General features: G+C 39.9%; 1 protein-coding gene across 2 annotated transcripts in view; it reads left to right on the plus strand.

Annotated features, from left to right (window-relative positions):
• Positions 1-21,636, plus strand: part of ABCB5 (ATP binding cassette subfamily B member 5) — a 34,758-nt gene extending 13,122 nt beyond the window's left edge. For both annotated transcript variants that reach the window (XM_074898050.1, XM_074898052.1), the window contains exons 13-28: positions 886-1,089; positions 2,329-2,499; positions 5,046-5,207; positions 5,684-5,923; positions 7,931-8,077; positions 8,500-8,604; positions 9,373-9,450; positions 10,555-10,638; positions 12,583-12,786; positions 13,633-13,733; positions 15,051-15,191; positions 15,674-15,830; positions 18,124-18,321; positions 19,235-19,441; positions 20,389-20,535; positions 21,042-21,636. In XM_074898050.1, coding sequence (XP_074754151.1) covers positions 886-1,089; positions 2,329-2,499; positions 5,046-5,207; positions 5,684-5,923; positions 7,931-8,077; positions 8,500-8,604; positions 9,373-9,450; positions 10,555-10,638; positions 12,583-12,786; positions 13,633-13,733; positions 15,051-15,191; positions 15,674-15,830; positions 18,124-18,321; positions 19,235-19,441; positions 20,389-20,535; positions 21,042-21,239 — 2,544 coding nt within the window. In that variant the 3' untranslated portion in view covers positions 21,240-21,636. The remainder of the gene's footprint in view (positions 1-885; positions 1,090-2,328; positions 2,500-5,045; positions 5,208-5,683; positions 5,924-7,930; positions 8,078-8,499; positions 8,605-9,372; positions 9,451-10,554; positions 10,639-12,582; positions 12,787-13,632; positions 13,734-15,050; positions 15,192-15,673; positions 15,831-18,123; positions 18,322-19,234; positions 19,442-20,388; positions 20,536-21,041) is intronic.
• Positions 21,637-27,383: the final 5,747 nt, after the last annotated feature.

The following is a 27,383-nucleotide window of genomic DNA, read 5'->3' on the forward strand; positions in this document are numbered from 1 at the left end:
CCTATTTTAAATGGTTGTTTTCTTGGCTCATTTTTCTCTATCAGCTAACCCACAGCAAAAGTTTCCGTCATTATACATTGTATGTCTGCTCCACTACAGAGTACTAGATCTGGCCAGTAAATGGTAAATGCTTCTCATAAGAAACTTCCAAATGAAAAAAGGAGAAAAACAAACAATATGTTTAAGGAAAATGTTCTTTTTATACTTAATATTTGAAGAATGCTACTTAGTAGTTGTTACTGCTAGTTGGAACTAGGCAAGCATTTCAAATATTAAATGCTGAACTATCACTACATAATGTATCAAGGCAGAAATCTACTGTCAACACAGTTGTTTCTTAGTGTTTCTGTGGCTGTTCATTTCTGCTCCCATGCCTTAGTTTGCTGTTCCTCCCCTGTGCTAATGTCAGTGTTCATAGGACTACATTGCAAATGATGTAGGTTAAAAATAACTTTCCCCTTCCTTTTTAGTCAACTTGGATTATTCCTTTGATCTTGTGTAAAGCACAGCCACAGAGGCAAATGTGTAGCCAGCCACAACTGCGAGGGCAGCAAACTGGCACACGGGCATGAGAAAAGGGTAAAAAATATGCAGGGAAGCTGGAAAGCTCTTCAGCCAGCTTCAACAGCATGGTTATTGGAAGGAGGGAACCAACAAAAAACCCCTCCTGTCTTCTCTGTTTATGCTGCTCCTCATCATTTTATGGCTTGTGCAATGGAAGCTACAGTTATAACTTCTTCCCCAACACAGGCTTCTACTAAAGACAACAATTCTTTCCTTTTTTGTCCTTGTAGCTCATGCTTAACTCAAGTAATAGTAATTAATAGATTTATTATGAACACAGTGCATTTCCTCGACTTCTTTGACATACGTTTTTCCTCTCAGATTACTTTAGATGGTTGGGATATTCGAACACTTAATGTAAAGTGGCTACGAGAAAATATTGGTATTGTGAGCCAGGAGCCTGTTTTGTTTGCAACAACAATAGCTGAGAACATTCGCTACGGCCGAGAAGATATTTCTGATGCTGAAATTGAGCAAGCAGCCAAGGAAGCCAATGCTTTTGACTTTATATCTAGACTGCCTGATGTGAGTTCATGAACTTCTCTAGAGTGTAAGAATGAGAGGTCCATTTAGGCAGTGTCCTGTTTCTGAGAGGGAGAGCATGGGAATTCAAGTTGTACTATAACTTCTCAAAATACTCTTACAGCCTCTAGCAGCTTTCAGTTAAGGGACTTTCTGGACTAGATATTGTGCATTTGTTTGGTTGCCCTCAAAAGATTTGTGTCTAAGTCTGGAAAAAATGTCAATGTCTTAACTCAGGAGAAGGGAAGCTTCACAGCTGTATGACCATCCTTACCCATCTCACAACGCACAGGAAGAGCTGGGCTTTTAAAAAGAAGACCTAGAAATCCGAAACCCTTTGTTAGGAGCTGTCTGCATTCCATGGGAAATGGAGTAGAAGTAAATAAGTATGCCCTGAACCAAGGCCATTTTTAGCAGCTGAGAGCCTGATCTCTCTCTCTGCCTGAGATTCACAGCTTTGAGCCCTCTCTTAGCAGTAGGTGCCTTACTCCTTTCAGGGTGGGGGTGGGAAGTGAGTCATTCAAAACACATTCTCAGGAATGGATGATGACATGTCCATCCTATTGGTCCTGCAGTTAAAAAGATGTGGAAAAAGTGTCCACCTGGGATTTGATTTCAAATTCTTCTACTACCTCAGAGAGCTTGGCCCCTGTCTCTCAAGCATGTGCTGTTTCTAGCGTGTCAGTCTATTCCAAGGTTCCTTCTTCTCAGGAAGAGTTATCTCATCATATTTACTACTAAACAGCTATATAATAAAAGACTACTGTGGATTTTGAGACCTGCAACTTTGGAGTGAGTGACAGTGTCAGCAGGAACCAAGCCATGGCTCCAAGGTGGGAGTCTAAGGTTCAGAGGAGGCAACGTTATAGGTCCTGCTGGGTCCCTATGACCCTAACCCTGTTGGAAAGGTAGGCAGTCCTCAGTAAATACAGAGATGCTTTTTGCAGGCTTGTCTTGAGAAAAAACAGGGTTTGGAGCACTCTCTGGTCAAGCAGTAAATATCAAGTCTTTGAAGAACCATAAGTTCAAAGTTAGGCATGTAAAGTATGTAATGTGGGTAGGAGTGCTTCGCTAAGAGCTAGATGGATCGATGTAGTTGTTCTATAGTTTGCTCTGCCTATGCTCAAGTCAGATGGAAAAAGCTACATCTTGTCTAGAAGCTGAGTACTTATGATCACAAAGAGAAGGGAGGATTTCATTTGAGACATCCCATAGCTTTTGTTTTGTTTTCTCCTTTCTCAGAAATTTAACACCATGGTAGGGGAAAGAGGGGCTCAGCTGAGTGGAGGACAGAAGCAGCGAATTGCTATTGCCCGTGCCCTGGCAAGAAATCCCAAGATTCTTCTTCTGGATGAAGCTACATCCGCGCTAGATACTCAGAGTGAATCCATAGTGCAGGCAGCTCTCGATAAGGTAGGAGTCATGTTACTGAAGCTACCAGTTGCCATGAAAAGGTGCAACACCACTTAAAAAAAATTAACATACGATTTTGAGTGCAGATTTCCATTGGAATCGAGAACACTGGAAAATTAAATTGGAATGGATGTTTTGGTTTCACTGTTTTAACGGGGAGTTAAAATGATCAAAAATTTACAAAAATGTCTATTTGGTGGTTTTTAGTATTATTACTAATTACCAAGACACTGTCATGTGTAACTGTAACTTAGGGCTCCTGCACACCCTTCCTCAAATGACAATTGTTCATTTGCTGGTAAAATATGGATGGCATCTTATCAAGGCAAGGTATGAGGACTGAACAGCCTTTTTCAGGTAGTTTAATAGAAATGTATAGCCTAATATTCCTCCTATTCATTCTTCATTGAACAGTTGCTTCATACTTTTCAGAAAGTTCTTGGGATTTAGCCATTTTCTTTCTTTACAGAGACTGACTGCAAATCACAGAACAAAAGCTGAACCAGTTACAAATACTGAGTCTCTGCCCTCTTCGTGTTTATCAGCCCCACGACTCCAGGGTGGGTGCTACTGTGAAGCAGAGCTGTCAGAGCCTGTACCCATGCCTGTCCCACCAGTTTACAGTCCCTTCCTTGCAGCCTTCCTTTGTCAGCAGTTTCCACCAAGATGTAATGGAGCCTAAAGGCTTTGATTAAAAAAGAATTTCATGGTTGGACTGGAATGTTTTTTCATTCATCTAATATTTTTTTTTAATGTATTTTTAAAAGCTAAGTGAAAAATCCTGCCTTTCATTTCAGTAGTTATGCAGAGACAGATATGAGTTAGAAGTGTCCCTCAAGGGAAATACAGAATTCGCCACCTTCATTGCCAGTCACTTTAAATTTGAGGTAAAATGTAGATGTTGGTTATATTCGCATGACTATACTGATATTATTAGTATTGAGATAACATGTGGATGCAAAAATAATATTAATCTGATTTGTATATAAATTATATTATTGCTGCAAAGTTAAGGACCAAAATATTGTTGCTTCAGCGTTAATTTAGCTTTCTTCTGCCTGTTCTCTAATTCCATGATCAAATACTAACCTTTTCCAGAAGCTTATTGCTTCATTTAATGCCTAACTTAGAGGGAGATCACTCAGTTAAGGGAACTGTTCTATATACTCTTCCTCATCCTTCAGCATGTTCCCGGAGTACACCAAAATGAGCCCTGAATCATAACTTTCTCATCTTTCACAGCTTTTTGATGTCCATCAATGTAGTCCCCAAATGGGATTTACAAATTTCTTCTCAACATCCCTGAGTGGAAAAAGTGGTGCTAATATTGTTCATTATTTTTACAGCTGAGAAGCAGAGATATTAACCTCACAGATGCACACCATTTCTGAGCAGTCACATGTATGTGTCTGTACTCTGCTGTTTTGCAGTTAACTTTGCATCTTTTAAAACATTTTGCTTGCTCTGATCATAGCTCCAGTTGCAGTGGTGAAGGCTCCTCACCGCTGTATGTTGGGGCACAGCCATGAAATCTGCACTGAGGCAGACCTCCTGCGGCGGGCTTTGAGTGACTTGCAGCAGATCCGTGACTTAGTGACAGATGTAGGGGAAGAATCCAAATCTCAATGGAAGCATTCATCTACTGAAACTGTCCTCATTTTCTCCATGCCCCTATTCCTGTGCCAATATGATATACAGCTTCTGTAGCAAGTATCTTCCAGCAGGCTTCTTGACTGCAGAACATATTTGGTGTGTGAGGTCCCCTTGGATTTTTCCTCCTGCCCCCAAGTCACCATCTGCTCCAGGCGTCGGCGAGGAGGGAAGCCACTCTCCAGCAGCCACAAGCTGGCATGTGCTCATTTGCTGCATGAGAACCGTGCGCACCACTGGTCTGCATGTGGGACCTGGAGAGGGATGGGACATGTAACCTGCAGACTGAGGCTTTGATGGCTCTCCCTGCCAAGTCCCAGCAGGCCACTGATTTAAGATGTAGTTGATTTTTAAAAACTGAGAGAGAGTTTTAGGGAGTGGCTAACACCACAGATGTGCTCCACTCATCTATGCTTTCCTGTTAAGTTTTGTCAGAAGTCATGCTAATGTTATACTTCCTAAAATATGCACGGACATAAAATATCCTTTGTTTTTATGCTAGCTATCCTAGCTTTATTTTGAGAAAGATCTAACTATTCTCACTACATTTCCCTCCCATGTGTGCATACACATGGAAAGCTTTATGGGCAACTTTATCTCAAACAGTTCAAGTTCAATAAAAAGTCAAATAACCTTAATTGTAGCCTTTAATACCTGCATTGCCTGTCTAATAATATTAATGTGGTTTTCTCTGCCTGAATTAGGCAAGGGAAAGTATCCTTAGACTGTTAAACAAGAGACACAAAACCAAGAAAAAAAAATCTGCTTTTAGAAGAAAGAATTCTTTTTACAGTTTGGATTTATTTGATGTTATAAATGCCTAAAATAACTGTTTTATTTCTGTGATATTTTCTTGCATGTTTTAATGTAAATTGCTTTTGTTGTTTTTCCATAAGGCTCGGACTGGACGTACCACCATTGTGATTGCTCACAGACTGTCTACCATCAGAACTGCTGACACTATTGCTGGATTTGAAAAAGGCATTGTGGTTGAACAAGGGACACACAGTGAACTCATGTTGCAGAAGGGAGTCTACTATTCTCTTGTAATGCAGCAGGTAAGGGCAAATTTATTTATTTTCTTTCTCCATGTCACAAAGTTGTGAAATGCTGCTATGTGAAGCCGTTTTCTCTGTAGTTTCTGCATGTTGTCCAGTTGGCAGCTGCTCAGTCACTCCAGTCTGGGCATAGACACAGACTTGGAATTCTTGGGGCTTTTACCCATGAAAGTGTTTCAAATTTACACAATCTAATATGTCAAAAACATAAGTAAGATGAAGGCACAGACTACATAATTACAGTATAACCACAGAACTGTTAGATTCCAGGTGGATTCAATAGACTGCTTAAAGAAAAAAAGAGGAAAAAACCAATCAGGACCAAATAGCCTACTCTGCCATTACAGACTGAAATCTATGTGGCCTATAGGCAACAGTGATCACCTGACTGAAACAGCATTATTCATGAGAAATTTTTACTCTTCCTTCTCCCTGCTCAAAACACCTTATGATTGTGTATCCTGAATTCTCACTAGGGTTGTAGCAATAATGTTCAAGATGATGGGACATCAGAAGGAAGTGAAGATACAGGAGCTGAGGAATATGAGGAAAATGACAAAACTGATTTTGTGGAGAAGCTGACTCTTCAAAATCATTTTGAAGAATCGGTGATCTCTGGGAGAGGCAGCATTCGAAGAAGATCCAGTAGATATAAGAGCAAAAGGTGCTCTTCTAAGAAAAAGTCCTCTGGAAAAAAGAAAAAAAAAGAGCTGGAGGTTGGTATTAAAACTTTAGTTTAGAATTTTAGTGATAACATGTAAGCATAAACACAAAGCACATGATTTTAATTACTTTTAGATAGCTGGTTGCCATGCAACCTTCACTCTGGTGCTATTACTCAGCCTGGTGAGTACTGACTGTATTTATCCTAGGGATATGGGGACAGTCGTGTACATATTACCAAAAACTTCATTTTAACACTATTGACTTAGTGTGGAGCTGGAAAAAACTCATGCTGTTGATTTGTCATACTTCATAAAATTAAGTATATTATTTCAGTGTTACTCATGTTTTGATTCTATCTAATTAAAACGAGTTGTGAGATTTCATTTGCAGGATTCTTTATTTCCTGGTCACTGTTGCAAATACTGGTGGATAATGTGATCCCTGGGTGTGTGTACTGAGTTTTAAGGCACTTTGGGATATCATGCTGCATTTATGTCAAAGGAAAAAGACCATATCAGAACCCTAGCAATTTTGAAGTCTATTCTAAATGAAAGAACCATTGTTCTCTCTCTGTCTCTCTTTTTGAGTCTTAGTACATGCTTTAAAACATCCAGTTTGAAGGTTTTTATTCAGATAAAACACTTTAGTTGACAAATGTCTCATAGAAATAAAAGGCATATAGGAAGCTCAGGTTTTAGAAACAGAACTTTGTTTTGTCAAAGTTTAGTAAAACTTGCTCATGGCAATGAACAGGAGCAGATTTCTGGTGGACTCTGGATCAGACTTCAGGTAGGCAGCTCAACAAAAACTTGATTTTGTTTTTTTCTTATTTTGTACTGCTTAAGCTACAGAATTTTTTTATCATGAAATATATGGAAGAGTTGTTTGACATTTTGGGAGTATGGGTTTTGTTTTGGTTTGGGATTTTATCTGACTTCAGGACCCTTGAATTGAAGAAATAAAATATAAATTCTGAAGTAAAACCATGATCCTTTTAAATCTACAGAGGTTAGTATCTCATCTGTAATACAGCATCTGATTATTAAAAATAGTTATGGAAGCCTTAGTGTAATTTGTATCTATCAATATTCCTTCCCACTAAAATATAGCTTCCAGCTAATACATATTTGAAATAGTATGAAGGAGCTGGATCCATTCCTATTATGACCAAAAAAAGTTATGCAACTTCTAAAGATAATTTTTGTCTGTGTATTAATACTGCTTAAGACCTCAGAGGAAGTAGTGGGTGTTCATGCCTAAGACTTCAGTATTCATCACATTCACAAAAAATTAAGACATCACGCATCCAAGCAGTTGTAATTATTTCAGAAATCTCAGCCCACTTTTATGGTTGAGGCTTAGCCACGCTCATTCAACATCTGAAATATGGGATAAAATAACCAGGAAGCAAGAGCAACTTCTTCATAATCCTGCCTAATATTTTGTCTCGTTTCCAATGTTTTCATTTTTTGCTTTTCCAGCACTCCTCCTGTGGGGGCATAAGCACTTGAATAAATTAGTAAAGCAGAACAGGACATTTTTGTACTTTTAAAGGAGATGCAAGCTGACTGTTACATATGCCTCTTTCATGCTTTTGGTAATGATGCATAAGCTATAGTTTGCAAAAGAGAAAGATGACCTCTCTACCCAATTGTATTACTGCCAGCCCACTAGCATTTAGATGAACCAGAGGGATCTCTTCTGTGCTTTGAACAGTGACACTTTTAGTTCTTTATAAAGATACAAGTGTTAGTTGCCATTCATGGTGACCAGTCCTATCTGACTTTTAATGAACTGTTCTGGCCCTTCTCCCTCATGACTTAGCCTTTTGTTAAGTTTTTTGCCTCCAAACTTTTACAGTGCAGTTGAAGTTCTAGGATATGAAATGGCAAAGCTGCAGATAGCCATCATGTTTGCTCAGTCCAAGTGCACAGACAGGGCTTTCAGTAGTTTTCAAAGACAGTTTGCTATTCAAAGCCTAATGAACACCCACTGCCTGGGGAATTTCATGCTCTGTAACTTTCCAAGGAAAACCTGCATCTTTCCCTTTACTGTAGAAAGAAAATCTCCCTGATGTGCCTTACTCAAGAATCCTGGCTCTGAACAAACCTGAGTGGCTGTACATATTGCTGGGAGTGATTGCTGCTGCTGTCTCAGGTGGAGTCCATCCTGCATTCGCTGTTTTATTTGGAAAAATCATTGGGGTAAGTTTGGGGGTTTTTTGCAAATGGATGTTGCAGTCCTGAGCCTCCCCCAAGCTCAGCCAGTTTTCCCTATGTAAGGCTCTGGGTGGGATTCACTTGTATAAATGGATCCAATGAAAGAAGGATAAATGTTGGTGAAGTGACCTTCTAGAGGCAGAGCCCAGCGAAACTGCATCTGACTAGCAGAGGAAAGGAGTAAAAATAGTTGGATCTGGGGGAACAAATCAGTGAGATGTAGGTTAAATGGAAATCTGGGCTGTCTTTTGGCCTTCAACAGAAAGTGGACTCCAGACTGATTTCAGGTTCCAGAATACTTGCTAAGACAAATTGAAGCAGACAAGCTTCTTGAGATTAAGGCTGCTTTAAGTAACTGGTGTCGTCTCATCGTCTATGTACTCATTTTTGTGTTTTTTCTTGCATAGGCTTTTCAAGAAACAGATACAGAAAAGAGGAGTAAAAACACTTTGGTGCTTTCTTTAATGTTTCTTTTACTTGGAGTGATTACCTTAGCAACATACATAATCCAAGTAAGTGCCACTACACTGAAACGTTAGAAGAAGCGGGCTTCAGGTATAACTCATATCAATGCAGTCTGAGAAGCAAAACACCGATCAGAGCTTACAAAAACAGGCAGCAGTGCCAGGGTTCTTCCTGAGATATATATGTTTTATGGATGTGCTTACTTAGACGTATGTCCATATTTGCTGTTGGTTTAAATAAACCACTGAAGGCAGTGTGGATTCAGCATGATTGAAATCAAAGTTGAGGGTCTGACCTTAAAAGTCAAAGTTATTAAGACTGACGTTTCTCACTGACAGTCTATAGACTTTTGCCAAAGTAATTATAAAATGGACTCTTTTCATATCAGACTGTTTTTCATACCACCAAGCAAATTCCATCACTTGCTGTCCTCTTATGACTGCTCCACAGCTTTCAGGAAACAGCTACTGCACATTGATGTCCATATCATAAAATCCACTGGTATGACTTCTGTGAGTGAATGTCCCTGGTAGCAGTCAGAGCACAGAGGCTAATGACAAGATAGGCTCATTTATCTTCTAATGAATCTGGGGCATACAAATAAGGTGTTACAAAGCTCCTGCCGCCTTTGCCATGTTGCTCCCTTCCTGTGGGAAAACACTTTCAGGTTCCAGGAATGTTAATGGCACTTTTCCCAATACTTACATATGCACAAGGGGTTGTAGGACTTTTTGGTGTCATTGCTTTTGTTGTGCAGCTTTATAAACAGAGTTAAAGCATCAGATGAGAAAACGTGACTCTCTTTTCTCCCCCAGGGATTCATGTTTGGGAAGTCTGGGGAGATACTAACAATGAGACTGCGCTCTTTGTCCTTCAGAGCATTACTTCAGCAGGTATGAATTATGCAGCTAGGGTATCCCGAGAGCCAGATGTCTTTTGCAGACTGTTACAAGGTACACATTGGGTTTTAATTGTGTGGTGTGGAGAAAAAACAAAAACATGTCTCTTCTACCACTAGTTTAGGAAAAAGTACAACTTTTCTGAAAATCTTCTAATCCATGTGCAATTTGGCTCAGTGTTGCTACCGCAAATAATCTAAATTTGAAGGAGTGTCACTGCAAATGTGCATATTTCTGGCATGCTAATATGTGTATGCAAGGATGACCAGAAAGTTTAATCTCCCCCCTTGCTTGGGTGCTCATGATGCAAGTATGTAATACATAGTTTAAACCTAATCTATTTAATTATTTAGATTTAAATCTACATGCTGCAATCCACAGCAAATAGACAATCTGATAATTTTTTACTGCAAACATTTCATATTGCCCTATTGCATCAAGAATTACCCATGTGAAGAATAAAGTTACTTGTATTAAATCCTTCCTGTTGATTTGTGCAATTTCACGTTACTTGCATAGAAGTTTAAGAATGCATAACTTGGCACTCCATACACCCACTGGGGACACGAACCTGTGTGTTCATAGAAACTTCTCAAAGAGAGAGGGAAAATCAGTGACTAAAAAAACCCTGCCATAGCCTTTGGAGGTAAAAGGGCCTCATTTCCATTTTGTATGTACAAATATAGATGAGGAATTGTTCTTCTATAGTTAATGGAATAGGTAACTTGTAAGAAGACAAGGTCCAAGGAAGGCCTGAGGAAATGAGGTTTATAATAAAAGTTTCTAAATAGGCATGTTCAGAAGAACATCACAACTTATAATACTTTGATTATGAACAATTAGATGTTCACAACAGAATAATATTTTTTCCTTTTAGTTTACTTGGAAGGTGCTGACTACAGAGGAAGAATATTTCAGTTAGCCATAATGACTTCCATTTCTCTGTGTGCTACCTGAGCTGAAAATGTTTGTTCATTTAATTAGTAATCCTGATAAATATTGGAAATGTTTGTTCCTGTTATTAGTAATCCTGATAAATCTGAAATATGGTAAGAACATGTAATATTTTGAAACAAAAGTCAGTGTCTCTTCTTGCAGGAGGTTGGATGGTACGACGATCAGAAAAATGCTGTTGGTGTTCTGCTAACTCGGCTTGCTACAGATGCTTCCCAAGTTAAAGGGGTATGCTGATTCTTTTGTGTGTGTTTTTTAAATATTTTTTTCCTTACAAATATTAATTGCAGTTGACAAGGGACACTGAGAATATTATTTCAGAACAAAAGGTAGTAGATCTACCCCACAGACTGTCAGATGTGTTTATGTAGCATGCTGTTGACACCTTGGAAATGGCTTCCCAGCTGATAATTTATAAGAACTATCAAAAAATCCAGCAGATGTTCATGTACCTTTCATTTTCCTCACTGTAAGTCTTTAAGCTAAATCTATAATAACTTTAGACCACTTCACCATGCAAAGTGAAATCTGTATATGTGCTGGGGACCAGAATCAGTGGATCCCAGGTTTTTATACCCTATGATGGGTGTCACCCGAGTGGCATAAATAGGTTGCATCTGCAGATGATACAAACCCTTACTGACCTTAATAAAGATAATTTTTCTTCCCATCCCCACCAAATGTGCTTCACACAGAAGCAGACCAGAAAGTAAGAAATGGCCCACCGTTTATAAAGAACACCAGAGAGGGTGATGGCCAAGGGAGGGAGTGACTCAAGGCACTGGTATGGGAGAAGGGGACACCAGACACTGGCAGAAGAATATGGCAAATTCTGCACAATTCCTCCTACTGCTTACCTCATCAGCAGCCCCTGATAATCTGCCAAATGTCTTTCTGTTTCTTCCCTTCTCATTGGAAAAAGAAAAAAAAAAAATCATTGCAGGACTTGTGAGGGAAAAGTTTACTGGTTTGTTTTAAGATGTCTTTGTTTCTTTCAACTATGTACATCAAGAACCCTTTAATCCATATATTTTTCAGAGTTTTGTTTCTCTCTCCTATCCTCCTTCCTTATGGGCTTGTAGTAAGAAAATAGTCTTTGACAAAACTTAGTCATTTTCATTTTTTAAAGTTCCAGTTTGCTTCAGTGGCATTGAACTATATCATCCTGTCAGGGCAGTAGAAAGGAGGGGTCCACAGGGTCCTCTAAGTACAAAAGCCAGCTAAGGGCATGAATTGGTCTCCAAAGCTATTGTGTTCTCTGGAGCATTGCAGAGTTGTCAGTAAGTATGTACCGTGCCTCATGCTGCGCTGCCTGAAGTTTCCAAATCCATCTTTATGTGCAGCCTCTAGAACATATGGCAACAATTCACCTTGGCATTGGTTTAATTATTACTATTTTAAATTCTATTGAACGAGAAAAGTCTTCTCAGGGCAGGAAAGTCTTTGGCAAAAGAGAGAAGAATTTTTGCTTCCCGCCCAAGGATTTTTGTTTTTTCCATCAAGCCAAATTTTGGAAGATGAACTATTTCCACAGAGCTGTTTTCAGACCTTTTTTCTGCAGATCAGAGCCCACCCGGATTCTGGATGATAATCCTCTCTCATTTTAAAAGTTCTTCATGAAAAGGTTACATAGACTGTGAGGAGACAGGAGTTCTTCGGTATGAGTTCATCTTTCCCACTCGTTATCCCACTGAGATAAAGAAAAATTTCTGCAGAGTGGCCAAATCCAGACTTTTTTTATGAGTACCCAACCCCAGGTGCAGCAGTGTGAGAACCTGAGGATGAGTAGTTTCCACAATCATTAGTGGGACAGGTCAATGGATGGTTGTTGCTAGAATCAAGCCCCTCTTGCCTAATGCTGGGCACCTAACCACCAACCTGCCTTACTGTGACAGTGGCCACAGTCTTCTGTGCCTCAGGTAGTGCAGGAAATCCCAGATACCTATTTCATTAAACAGCTACCATGATCACTGTTTAGACTACTTTAAACTCACTTGAAGGCCTGAATGCTGGCAGGTATGAGGAACGTCTAGGAACAGCTACATAAGTAGGTGCATAACATCCACACTCATGACCACACATGGTTTTGTTTTCCAGCTGAACCGCTGGCCTCAACTATATAGTAATTTAAATCTAATTACTGATATTTGGGGGTTTCTGGGGTTTTCTTAGGCAACTGGAAGCCGACTGGGACTGATGACTATGACTGTCTTTACCCTTCTGACTGCCATCGTTATTGCTTTTGTGTACGGCTGGCAGTTAACTTTGCTTATCCTGGCCTGCATTCCTTTCGTTATTGCTACAAATGCTGCGAGAGTTAGCTCTGTGTCTGGTCATGCCGCAAAAGATCAAAAAGCCCTGGAAGAGGCTGGAAGAGTAAGTCCTCCAATTTTAACTACAGGGTTATGGTGTGAGATCACTTTTAAGGACATTATTGTAGCAATATTACAGCTGACTCAATTATCCAAGATAAATGAAGGGGGAGAGGAAAGGACAGGACAGGATGGGGGATGCAGGGAATGTTTATATATCCCCAAGTAAATCAAAACATAGATAACACAAAACATCCGTAAATTAGGCTATAAAAATGCATTTGAAAGCCTCCATAGCAGATCTCTGGGCAGGGACAGCTGTAGCAGCAGCAGCCCCAGCACTGGTGTGCCTTGTGCCTGGGGCAAGCACCGTGGCTCTGCACTGCTCTGTCCTGTGGCCAGAAGCATTGCAGGACTGAGCCACCAAGCCCTGACATTGATACTTTTTTATTCCATCATAAAATGCAAACCATGAACATGCTCAATGGTTTCAGGGTACTGCCTTCATTCACCAGATAGCGCTCTTCCAGGAGACAGAAGTAGTCCATGCAACAGTGCAAACGGTGTCCAGATGACAACGGTTGGTCCTGTTTTATTAAATAGGGTTTAATTCATCAGGATCACAATCCATGGGTTAAGTCGGAGGCTGCTGATGCTTCATGCATGCTAGCCCAAGATTCTGAACTCAAATGTGCTGTTGGCTTCAGCCCCTGCTTGTCTTGTGACCATGGGGTGAATAATCTCATTGCTCTGAGCTCTCTTTCACCTGGTAACAGACCTCAATCTCCTCTCTTAAGCAAGCACTTGCTGATCTAAAGTACTAAATGCTACAGAAGAGATCAAGTGTTTAGGAGATACGTTGTAGATATCAGTTGTAAGGGATTACCTCTTGCTTTATCTCCTAATTTAGATTTCAACAGAATCCGTTGAAAACATAAGAACTGTAGCTTCACTGACAAGGGAAGAAGCATTTTATGAAAGATATGTTACTAATTTGAGTGGTCCATATAGGTAGGATTTTTTTCTTTAATAATTCTTTCTTTGTACATTTTAGACTTTCAGATTTATTGTAAGTACATTTCTTGCAAGCTAATACCCAAAAGATCGGGAAGGATATCAAAAGCCATTTACATAGTTTTGAAATTTGTTCACTTGCTATATTTTAATATACATTCTTAAATGCAGAGGGGAAAAAAACATTAAAACATTTGCAGGATTTGCCTTTTCATTATGTAAACACTTTATAAACTGTATTCTCTGAGTATGTTACAGAATATCGGGTTTGTCTGTGTATGCCTAGAATCTAGGACATACGTTCACTCCATTTCAGAGTACTGCATTGATACTAGTTAACTCCCATACCACATCCCGTATAACATAAACCAGTCTTATTCCTCTCATATGACTGAAACCTTGAAATGAACTTCATGTTTCCCTTGTTTGACCCACTATGCCCCACTGACTTGTCTCCACTGAAACGCATTTTGAACCATCAGGGATGCCAGATTTTTCTAGCTCCTCTTTATTTAAACAAAATTGTTGTTTCTTTCCTCCTTCAAGGTAACTAATGTAAAAGAAGGAATTGAAAACAATGCATTGTATAGTCTGTCCTCAGCCAAAACAGTGTTAAAATTCAGTGTCTGGTAATACCCCAGATATGGGCAGGATGCTCTCCTGGACTGTCAAAGGTTTCTGATTTACAGCTTAGACTAGAAAGGAGATTTCCATTTCCTCAGAGAGCATCCTAAACCATGAAGGCAGAGAGTCCTGCAGACTATGATTCAGTGTGCAATCAATTAGCTACACAAAATGAAACTTCTCTAGAAGGACAGATTGAGAAATAGAGGCTTAGTCTGAATCCCTGAGGGGATACCCAGCAATACATCCCTGCTCTGAATCAGGATGAGAGGTGTCTGCTTGGATGGGAAGACCTGGCGGAAGCCCGCAGGCAGCAGTCTTAGGCTGGGCTGGAGCCTGCTTGTTTTCTTAATAAAATGGGTCATCTGTGGTAGTTATTAATTTTTTTTTTTTAACTGCTTTAGTGACCTACCTTGCTATAGAAAAGCAGAGATTCAAGACAGCATAACTGAGGATGAAGGATCTCATTGCTTTCTGTCCTAGGGACAGTTCCATGTCACGATGTGGGGTGCTTTTAGGGTCTAGCGGGGTTGTCTGTGAGTGTGCGTGTGTTCTGGTCTGATTTGGTGTGTTTTCAAAGGGTGAGCTGTATGGCTTGAAAACTTTAACCCAGAAATCTGGCTATCCCTCAGCCAGTGTCTGCTGTTTCTGTTTTACGAGATACTTATGGAAAGTCTCTTCCTTTATCAGAGATTCTCTGTCAAAAGCCCCTTTCTATGGATTTACCTATGGAGTAGCTCAATGTGCAAACTACTTTGTTAACGCAGCAGTCTTCAGATTCGGGGCGTGGCTCATTGCCCATTGTCTGAGCAACTTTGAAAATGTATTTATGTGAGTATACATTATAAAATGTAAAAAAACCAAAATATACATGGGATGGTGATTTCAATGCATGCAAATTATTTCATCAAATTACAGAGCTAAGGCATAGAGATTCAGGAATTCAGTCGGGTTGGGAGTGCAGTTTGGGCAGAAGGGCTGTTTTGGGAAAAGGTGTGTATTCAGACAGTGAAGCAGCAAGTGGGTGGCCCTGCTCAGCACACCTACTCTGGAGAAGTCTTTGATGTTTGACGTTTCTTCCAGGCAGAGGTATTACATAAAGAAGTGATATGAGACCACTGCTCATCTATAAAATAGTTATAGGAACAAATAGAACTTCCTAACACTGGATGACATTTTGGGGGGTGACAAGCTCCAGAAATGTCATAATCTAAAGGTGCTGCAAAAATTTATTCTGGGGGGTTGTTTTACACATGAGGAAAACAACACATTGTTCTACCTGAAACCAACGATGCTTTGTCTTTTGCTTTTAGAGTCTTCTCTTCCGTCATATTTGCAGCTATAAATGTTGGTCAGTCTGCTTCCCTGGCACCAGATTATGGCAAAGCTAGAATGTCAGCCCAAAGAATCTTTCAACTTCTGGACAGAAAACCTCTAATTGATAGTTACAGTGAAGAAGGTGAAAAATTGGTAAGGGTTTTGGTTTGAGGTTTGGTTTTGTTTTTTTTTTTGGGGGGGGGTGTGTCAGAAAAATCTTGAAACAAACTACATTAGTAATGTTTTATTGCCTGCAGCTGTGTGCATAGCTTCATAATTTTTTAGGGTGTCACAAAAGACAGACATTATATAAAATAGTGGTACTGACTCAATTTTTTTTAATGACCATATTATTCCTCTCTTTCGGTCAAAAGTGTTAAATATATTTTTGATCTGAGTTAAAAAAAAATACTTGTCCTTCTACTGACACACATCTTAAATGATTTGAGGAAAATACTAACAATGTCAGTTCCACTAACAGTAGTGTTGTCTTTGTAAAGGTTTACAGGAGAATTAAAATACAAGTGCATTTTTCTACTCTTCTTCTAGATGAGAGACTAGTTCCTTCAGAGACAGAACAGTTTTGCCAAAAGCCATCCTCTTAAAACTGTGGAAACTCTTAAAAGTAAAAATGTGCTCTTGCGAAGTCAAAACTAACTTAACAGATAATCTGTTTTGCTCTAAAGTGTGTGTGTGTGGTGGTGGTAGATGACAAGGAAAAAAACAACAAGAGAAAAAAAAAAAAAAAACCACACTCAAAAATTCAAAAAAACTCAACCTCTGAACCAAAATTGTCAGTAAGGAAACTGACCTCAGCACTTCTCAGATTTCTGCATGAAATGCTTTCAGTTTATGTGATCTGGAAGGATTACATTTGCACATCCATCTAAGTTTAAAATTAACTTCCCATGTAGGTTTTAGGTGGTAGTCCCTACTCAGGAAACCATAACCCAGTTTCTATAACTTTAAGATTATACAAAAGATTTTCAGCTTTTAAAGTTCTGAGCACACTTACATATCTTCTTGAATCGGCATTCTCCAGCACAGACATTGAAGGATTTGGCAGAAGGTCCCTGGTAAAATAAAACTTAAATGAAAATATTTCTAGTATAAACTGGACTCGAATACCAGTGATGCCCGTGACTTCAGCAAAGCAAAGCTTTAAGCTCATTAAGGACTTGGGGGTATTAGTGGATGGAAAACTGACTATGAGCCAGCAATGTGCACTTGCAGCCCAGAAAGCCAACTGTATCCTGGGCTGCATCAAGAGAAGTGTGGCCAGCAGGTCAAGGGAGGGGATTCTGCCCCTCTACTCTGCTCTTGTGAGACCCCACCTGGAGTCCTGTGTCCAGCTCTGGGGTCATCAACATAAGAAGGACATGGACCTGTTTGAAGGGTCAGAGGAGGCCACGAAGATGATCAGGGGGCTGGAGAACCTCCCCTGTGAGGACAGGCTGAGAGAGTTGGGGTTGTTCAGCCTGGAGAAGAGAAGGCTCCGGGGAGACTTTATAGCATCCTTCCAGTACTTAAAGGGGGCTACAGGAGAGATGGGGAGGGACTCTGTATCAGGGAGTATAGGGATAGGACAAAGGGTAATGGTTTTAAACTGAAAGAGGGCAGATTTAGGTTAGATATAAGGAAGAAATTATTTCCTGTGAGGGTGGTGAGACACTGGAACAGGTTGCCCAGAGAAGCTGTGGCTGCCCCCTCCCTGGCAGTGTTCAAGGCCAGGTTGGACGGGGCTTTGAGCAACCTGGGCTAGTGGAAGGTGTCCCTGCCCAGGGCAGGGGGGTTGGAACTAGATGAACTTTAAGGTCCCTTCCAATCCGAACTGTTCTATGATGTGCGAGCATACAGTGCTGTGAGAGCACTGTACTAGCACTGCTGGTAGTATGTATATAGGACTGGCTCCTACCCCAGACAATAAAGAGAGTCTTATTAAGGCTACTTAACAACTACCATTACTTTTTAAAACACAGCTTGTCCTACACGCCTGTAAATTACCTACCAAAGAATTTAGCTCTGCTATCTTAATAGCTGATCTTGACCTTGTGTTACATTCCTTAAATTATCCTGCCTGCAGTGTGAGATCAGGAAAGCAAATGCTATACATTATATAAAAAGTGCCTCAACTACACTTTATACTAACATTGTATATTTGTCTAAAGAGATTCTCTTCAAAGGAGAAAAGCAGAAGAGATACAAGAGGTGTAGAAAACTCCTTCTCCAGAAGGATCTAGCGACTTACATCTGCAGATCATCCCATAAGTAATGATACTACACTCAATCCACTGTGTAATTTAAAAGAATTTCAAAAACAGTTTTGAAAACACCCTCCCAAACTTTGTCAGTTCTCTCACTTAAACTACCAAGTCTTACAAGTGTTATTATAGTTAAAGCTAATAAATGCTTATATGAACATGTGAACTCTTCTATTACTTTTCAGAGCAATTTTGAAGGTAGCGTTGAATTCAGAAACATCCATTTCGTATATCCAACAAGGCCAGAAGTTCAAGTTTTGCAAGGACTCAACCTGAAGGTTAACAAAGGACAGACTCTGGCATTAGTAGGAAGCAGTGGCTGTGGCAAAAGCACATCCATTCAGCTCTTGGAGAGATTTTATGACCCTGTGGAAGGACAAGTGGTAAAAATAGACTTGTGTGGCTATTAATAACAATTAAATCTACAGCACTCTTTATCGTTCACCGTTTCCGGTGCTTTAAACAATCCTGGCAATATCTCTGGCAAGATGCCTTTTTTAGAGGTGTGGGTTACTGAGACTGTGGCTCCAGTAGAGCTGTAGACAACCTCAAGACCCTTGTCACTGCCTGCCCTGTGGATTCACCACATGTAGAAACACTGGCACCTGTGTTGGTACAGTGTGCTGGCTCAGGGTGCAGGTCTCACCGGGGAAGAGAATGACCACGTCAGACTGCATTGCCTCCCCAAAGATTATCACAACTGGGTAACACAGGGGCATAATGTTCATGTCACTTTCTTGTCAGTGTGTAAGTCATCTCGCCCATACGAATTCACACATTAGGGACATAGATACATGCTTCAGATAATACAAATGTAATCCCACATGGATGCTACTGTGACACTGTCAGAAGGCTGCAATGGGCTTTTTGATGCAATCCCTGTTAATGGGTATAGAAACTGCCTTGGATGTTTTAAGATTGAGTTAAAGGCCTACAGCTGAGCATATTTGTTGTTGCATTCAGCTTCTTAGGGATGGGCTTTCCCGTGAAGTTCCCAGTGCTGTTTGTGGTCAGTAGGGCTGAAAGGACTGCAGCAAGAGCCTGTAATCTGCGCTCTCTTTCTGTCTGCTGGGAAACGGAAGCAAAAACACACACACAATTAAAAACTAATGGAAGGAAATATTTCAGCTATACTGCTGGTACTTTTCCATTTTGCATGCAAAATTTACTTGATTTCAGCTGGGAATCTAACACGTAACAGGCTTCCTCTTACAATTCATGTTTCCTGTTTACAGTATGTATCTGTGGATGAGCTCTGTAGTCAACTTGGCATCATTCTTTTGTTGCTTTTTCTAGTTAGCAGATGGATTTGATACCAGATCTTTGAATTTGCAATGGCTGAGGTCCAGACTGGGCCTGGTGTCACAGGAGCCCATTTTGTTTGACTGCAGCATTGCTGAAAATATTCAATATGGAGACAACAGTAGGGTGGTTAGTCAGGAGGAAATTGAAGCAGCAGCTAAAGCAGCAAATATTCATGCCTTCATTGAAAATCTGCCAGAGGTAAGAGATAGTGATCTTTTCTTCATGGTGAGATTAGTTACAATAACCATTTTTTTTTTTCTCTCAGTAGGAAAAAGTATAGAATTTGTTTTAAAATGTCAGTGTGTTTCAAGCTTAAAATCCTTCTTAGTTTGTTCAAAAAAGCGCCAATATTTCAATTAATACTGGGCAGACAAAGCAGAATATGAGGGGGGTAAAATAAGAGGACAGTCTAAGTACAAATAAGTCCTCATAATTTTTTTCAATTTTTTTCCTTTGACAGCTGAAATTTCTCACATTACTCTGAGAGGGACTTTTTTTTTCCTACAATAATTCAGTAAAACTAAATTCTTTATTTCTAATTGGATGGGCATTCACAGGGAGTGTTTCTTAACAAATATGAAGAGGCAATAAATCAAAAGTGAATGATATAGCATTTAACCTTCATGCCTGCCAAGAATTTGGTTCTAACAAGGAAAAATGCTTTCATAGTTTGTTTTCACTGTTATTCCGTGTAACTTGAAAATGATGTAATGATGCTGAAAAATATTTCATCTTCATTACTACTAATGAAGTTTGGGATTCTTTATTCGTAAGTAATGCAGGATCAAGTTCTTCATATATATGTCAGCATTAAATCTCTAGTTATTCTTATGATCATATGCTCATGGGCAGATGTGTGTGGACACCTTACAGCTGTATCACTGGTGGTACCATTCAAGACCTATTCCAGTCTTTGTGAGAGTAAATTTTCAGACCAGGTATAACTCTGTGTGGCTATATATATAACTGTTTATACTAAAGATGCTTGTAAAAACCTTAGCTTTATTAAAATCACTTGCGCTATTCTTTTCTTTCAAGATGGAAATACCTAATCATTGTTATAGCCTTGCATAAAACTTTACTTTTCTAATCTTCCTTCTCTAAGAGTATTCACAGGCCTTCTTTTTTTAATTTTTAACATCCAGAAATATAATACCCGGGTGGGTGAGAAAGGAACACAACTTTCTGGAGGTCAAAAACAAAGAATAGCCATTGCCCGTGCTCTGCTTCGTAATCCTGCCATTCTGCTTCTGGATGAAGCTACCTCTGCTCTTGACACAGAAAGTGAAAAGGTGAGTAATGATTATTATGTGAAACATGTATGTCTATCTGTATGGCTAGTTGCTTTCTGTAGGATAAAATCAAAGTTACAAATGCTCAGCTGTGAAACAACAGGGCAGGTGTATCACAATAGCTTTTCCAGCTGCAAGCTGTGAATTGATCAACACAGGGAAGCTGTGCATATCTACTTAAACCCAAAAAATTCAAGTAGAAAACACCATGGGGAGCTAATACTCTTCTGCTCTCTTCCTATTATCTGCATTTGATGGTAAATACTGAATTTGTGTTCTGACCCAAACTGGATGCCCAAGAACCCACTTCCCAAAGTCTCATGCTCATTTGATCAGCCTCACTGACCACAGTGAGAAACCCTGTTGAGTAAAGGTTTCGTGTATGCACTGACATATATCTATGGGTGATATATTCAGGTAATAGCAAAGAGTAAGAAATCAAATGTGGTTCCTGTGAAAAGTGAAGGCTGTCCAGGTGCTAACAGCATTTTCACATCTTTGTGCAGATTGTCCAGAAAGCTCTGGATAACGCCCGGCAAGGTCGAACCTGCATCATCATTGCTCACCGCCTGACGACTGTACAGACTGCAGACATCATTGCAGTGATCCATAATGGCAGAGTGGTTGAACAGGGCACCCACAGCCAGTTACTGGCAAAGGAAGGACACTACTATGCCCTTGTAAATGCACAAGTCTCTAATTAATACTGTTTGCAGATTTTTATTTTTTTTTTTTCCGGAAAGACATGAAAAAAATACAGAGAATTAACATTGGCTGTGTCTGTGCTGATGAAGCAGGGACTGTGTGTTGCAGTCTGGTTGCTGTATCCAGTGAAGCCCTTGTCCCACACACCCATGGGGCAAAGAAGGTGCATGGGGAAGTCTCAGGGGCTGAATCTCCTGGGCAGTTGTGAGTATCGTGTGATTTGGACAAACCCAGAGCTGGAGTAGTCTCATCTACACCATGGTGTAGGTGGGACACCCTGCTCTCTCTGTCCCCCCAAATCCTGGGCCATACCAGGTACCATAGACCAAGGCAGTACCAGAGCACAACAGTGGTTAAGCATCATGGATAAGCAGTGAGCTCTTACTTCTGATTGTTCCTTGGGTTTCTACACCAGCCAGATGCAGACAAAAAGTCTTATTAATTAAAGATGACTGTCAATTCTTACTGACTGCTGAGATTCCAAATAAAGGTATTTATATTAAATATAGAGAGAAGGATTGGATATGTGGGTTTGTTGAATTTTTTTCCCCACTTTATGCCACATTTCTAATATTGCTGAGCTTCACACATTTCTTGGAGATTCAATATTCTATTTCAGACAATAATTGTAATAGTTACAAGATTTCCATACAGAGATAAACTGACATAAAAGATATCATTGTTTTGTTTAGTATTTTTTAATTGCTGACCTAACAGTTTAATCATTGTTTGCATCCATCAGGGTAATTTTGAAAGTCTTGCAGGGAAGCTAGGATGGCTTCTTTTGGAGTTGACTCATGTCAGCCATGTAAATACCTTTTCCTTAAAAAAAAAAAAAGAAAAAGAAAAAAAAGGTGGTTTTCAATATGAGATTCTTCATTTTGAATAGATGTGGTGCTTAGGGACGTGGTTTAGTGGTGGACTAGGTAGTGTTAGGTTAACAGTTGGACTTGATGATCTTAAGGGTCTTTTCCAACCTAAATGATTCTGTGAATAATTTTAAAGATTGTTTGAAGTGTTGGAAAAACTTGTTTACACATGTGCTTAAATAATTGGTTATTCCTCTGATATATTCCTCAGGGTGCTGCAATTCATCCTTCAACAGTTGAAGAATATGTGCTCTCTAGTCCGAGTGACTCAGCAGCTGGGTTTTTTTGGCTGGTTAAACTCAATTGCAGCATTTTAATTTTCCAAGGCTTTGCACGTGGCTTTGGGTTAGGATTTATGGCCTGGAGCAACCTGCAGTACTTTATAATTTCCAGATAACTCTGCTCAATTGTAGCAGAAAAACTTACAGTAATTACTATCTCCTTTGCTCATTTCAATTGTTTTCCGGCATTAGGATCCACAAGGGGAATAAAACACACAAAAGAAAACAAATTCTGGTCTCAGCTTTGCCAAAATAAATATAGTCGCTCTCCCTCACACAGTTTTTCTCAGGATTTATCAGGCACCCCTCTTGTGTGACCTCTTCACTTTCTCATGATAGGCAGATACTACAGGAGCTGCTGCCCTTATTACATTCCAAATTATCTAATGTGGGCTCCAGTTAATTCCCTCTTCCCTGTTTTGCTTCTGTACTGGTGTTAAAAATACAAGCAGTAGAGTTTGAGTCTCAGTTTTGAAAATAAAATATCTTCCTCCTTAATCCAGAAATCTATTGGGGAAAGAGTTATTTTATACTTCTGGGTTAGATGTATATGTGTTTTTCATTACAATTGTGATTAATTAATAAATTTTTGTAATATTACAATTCATTGCAATCTATTGCAGTAACAAGTGAGTTAGATGAAGTAAAAATGGGAAATTCACTTAAATATATAAATAGAGGAGATAATAGTAAGCTAAGGGTCTGCAACATAAAGAGTCATCTAACATCTGGGGCTAGTTAAGGGAACATCTTTGTAGAAAATACTGCATTCACATTCATGCAGATAATGAAGAAGAATCCAAAATGTGCTTCCTTCCCAGCAGCTTGGAATTATTTACTAGCCCAAGGGCAAGAGGAGTGAGGAAATATGCACTATTTGACCTGGAAGGTGTTGAAAGAGCTGCAGTGTGGTCAGCCTAGAAAAATAAGTTCTGTGACTTGTGTTTCCCCTTATTTGCTCTTTCAGAGGTCAACGTTCCTTACTATGGGAAAAAAAGTGACTTCATTTGCATTCCTTTTGCCATGTTCCTCACCCTTGTTTACATAAAGCATTCTCATGCTGTAATAGCTGGACAGACTTGGTACCAGACATGTAGATTAAGGATGGTTCCTTATGGAAGGGTAGGCATGGAGCCAGAAGGAGCAGGCACTGATGCCACAGTGGAGGGAGCGGGTGTGCAGTGCACTGGGCTGTGACAACCAAGTGGGGAAAGGGCAGTGGCTGACAGCTGTGCCTCCAGAGGAACATCCTCTGCTCATGCATGATTAAAAAGGGGAAATAGAAAACACAAAGTAAATAGTGTGGATTTACTTAAGTTCACAAGTGAGATGTTAGGTAAAGTACAAACATATTTTACTGATTTATCTCAATACACACGTACTAAAAGCCACTCATATCACAGCCCTTTTTAAAAGATCAGTTGCAGACCTAAGAAAAACACCAGACAAAAGCAAGTGGTCCCCAACACAAAAGAGAGGGTGAGCGTGGAAACAGCAAAATCCCACACATCTGCAAGAAGGACAGAAGAGCACACTACATGCCTCCTAAAAGACAGACTGAGCTGAATGACTTTGCTGACACTTTGAGATATAAATAAATTAATATGCTTAACTTGTAGGCACTTGTAACAAACTCTGTGCTCTGATGGTTTATTTCAGACCTTCAAAGTCATCTTCCATGCTGGTTATGCCCATAGAGCTTGCAGGCTGGTGGTGCTCCAATTAAAAGCAGACCTAAATTCAGAGACAAATGTATGCTAAAATCACCTTTTCAGCACCAAACCCTAGACTGCTATAGAGATCAAAATAATTAGCCCTGTCAGAAAAGAAAAGACTATAAGAACAGGTGTTAAGAGCACAGGATTTGTTGGCCCCACCACTCTGTCCTGTGCTGCTATCTACCCCAGCTGCCAGAGTTTAAAAAAGACTTCCCTATCCCAGCCCAAGTAGGGCCTAGCATTCTCCAAACATGCCCATAATATGGTAAGTCATTACTGGTGTCACTGGGGACCTCACCCCTAAAATGACTGCTGTGAGGATTAGTGATGAAGGAAACAAATCAACCCATGCTTGTCAAGGAACACCAAAGGCCTGGTTCATGACTAGACAAGAAGCACTTAGCTTGCTTTATGCCAGCACTGATCTAAGCCTCCTACGGAATTATTAAGGTACCATGTCCCAATAAAGAAGAGTGAAGACTTCAGAGAAGGCATTCATAAGGGATTCTGGAGAAAGAATTGAATGTTTCTTAACCACTTGATTCCATTGTAGTATCATATATAGCTGTTAAATTTGTTTAAAACTTTGCAATTGTTACTCAAGTTACAGTGTTAATCACTAATGCAGACTGAAGCTCCAGAGATGGGATAAGTAGTTGACAGAAGCATGAGAACTAGAGGGCACGGGACCCGATTATTTTTATGGCCTCAGAGAGTTAATGGTCCTCTTGTTTGTATGAGTATTGGAGTGCACCAGCCCCGGTGGGTGTGGATGTTTCCCATTCCTGGATGTACTGTTTTCAGTTTGAAATACCTGTTGTCAATTCAGGAATAATGCAGTTTGCAAAATAGTAAATTAATATAGTGTTTATCATCATTTCCCAAATGTCTACTTCCCTCTGCAGCCTATAAAATTTCAGTGTCTATTCTTCTAACACCTGTAAAGTACACATCCTCATAAAGAAGTTATTTAATAATGCTGATTGTATGGCAAGAAGGAAAGCTTTCATTAAAACTGCAATTCACAGCCCTTGTACTTTTGGAAACTATTTTCTTTTTTGAGAAGTGTGAAGAAAAGAACAGCTGGAGGGCTTTTAAAAATCAACTGAAATACGAGTACATCAATGTATACCTGGACTAGAATTATAAATTTAATTAAAAATGGAAGAGTCTGCAAAATTCCACTAACCAATCTGTGGCAGGCAATACCTAACCTGTCCTTTCCTGGCTACCATCAACACACGTTGTGCCGCTGACTTTTTACTTATGTGTTTGCAAGTGGGAATGTGTCGGGCTGGCCCACAGGGCTCTTGTCCTATTGAACTGTAGGAAAATTCCTGTCACACTTGGGAGCGGGCCTATTTAAATGTTAATGGTCGGTGATTTCACCTAATTAGTAAAGGAAATGTTAAGAAACTATGCGGGATCGTTAAGGTCTGCTCACCTGACATTGCTGGAGGGTTGGAAGTGAAACTGCTCTCCTGGACTGTGTCTGCTCTAGGAAAATAGCTGCCCTTCTAAAACCGGTTGAATACAAAAAAATTAAAAAAAAAAAAAAAGCCCAGATCTTGATCTGTCTTGATCTGTTAGATACTACCATATAGATAGATATCTGTAGGACTGTAGGAGAGCTGGTAACCTCGTGCCGATGGAGTTTGGATTTCAAGGGTTAAATCTCTTGCCGGGATGAGGCTTGGGCCTCCCCTTCCATGAAGAAGCGGAGAAGCGGGTTTGTTACAGCAATGCTCCAGCTCTGCCTCCATTTAGGGCTCACCCGGTGCCCACTGCCACAGGCACTCTACCCAGGGAACTCATTTTTTCTGAGGAAAAACACCCAAAAGCAGAAGAGCTCATAAAGTTTATCTGGACTGGTGGTTGTGTCTTGAGAAGGAAATTAAGTGACAGCTTTTCTAAAGTATTTCCAAGCTCTTCTGTTTGCAAATGGATTTGAATTATACTGGAGACATGGCAGTCACTACAGCTATATCCAAACTGTGCATGAACTGGTCAAGCCAGTGGATGAAAGTCAGTATATCACCTGACCTCTTTCCATGTATCCATACTGCTATACGTAGGACGAACATGACTTCTGTAAAACGTATCTTCTCCACGTCTGAGACATTAAGGTATTCCTTCTCAGATCTTCAACATAGGCAAGAAGATAAATAGCTAGGCAACTAGGCCACAGACAGCATATATGTAGTTTCTTCTTGTAAAATACACTTGAAGGCCTTATTTTGTTAAGTCCTGATCCTTAGGTACTTGTAAAGGACTGATAGTTTTCCATGCAAAGGCAGAAAAATCCAGTTGTCTTGCTATTCTTTATCAACCTCTGGCTGCCCTATATATAAGTCTTACCACAGATTGCCCATCACCCTGATGTTTTCTAGGGATATAACTCTCCCTGGTTATTCTCTTCCAGTTGCTTGGGTGGCTGCTCTTCCTCCTCAAGCACCTTCCCTAGCACACACAGCAGATGCTGCACCATGTGATCCAATGCAAAAGGGCAGACAGAGATGAGAAGGGAAGTGCCAAAAGCAATAGCGATGTAAAAAGATTATATTCTAAAATTAACAAAAATTTCTCAGCAGAAGACTGGTCATTGCTCTCAGTAAGTGAATCATTTACACTGGAATGCTTCCATCTGCCTCTGTGCTGTGTTTGTCATCTAGACTGCAGACAGCTTTTATCTACCTGAGATCCTAGCAGTCGTCTTCTCATTTTAGCATTTATTGCCTACCTGGCTCATCAGCAGTCATGTCCAGAAACTATTTTCTGAAGCATGTCTTTCCATCTGGAACTAATAATTAGCTGTGCCCTTAGGGAAGCTCACACATCCGCTGGAGTTATCCCCAGCCTGTCCAACGACATCAGTATCACATGCTCCAAAGCAAACTCGCTAAGCCTTCCTGTAATTCTCCTGAAGAAGCCAATCTTTATTTTACTGAATTCTTTCACAAAAAGATATTTTAAAGTCATGTTAGCTCAATAAATAGATTTTGTGAACTTGTTTGAATTGACCACTATAGATTTTCTTACTCTGATGTTTCCATAGGTGTAAGAGCCTCATTTCTTTCCCATCATTACGAACATCACCTGTGACTACTGTCTCTCTGGTGTTGTCCAAAACTAAATCACCTTGCAGTTAATCAGCACCAGAATAGTTCCTTTTGTTATGGTCCTTGAGGTTTGAAAGAATGACCAGAATATGGCTATTTTTGTGAAAATAATTGTTCAAGTTCACCACTGGTCGCAAAAGGATAGCCTCAGTATTT

This window comes from Athene noctua, chromosome 2 (assembly GCF_965140245.1).
Source record: "Athene noctua chromosome 2, bAthNoc1.hap1.1, whole genome shotgun sequence".
NCBI classification, from domain to species: domain Eukaryota; kingdom Metazoa; phylum Chordata; class Aves; order Strigiformes; family Strigidae; genus Athene; species Athene noctua.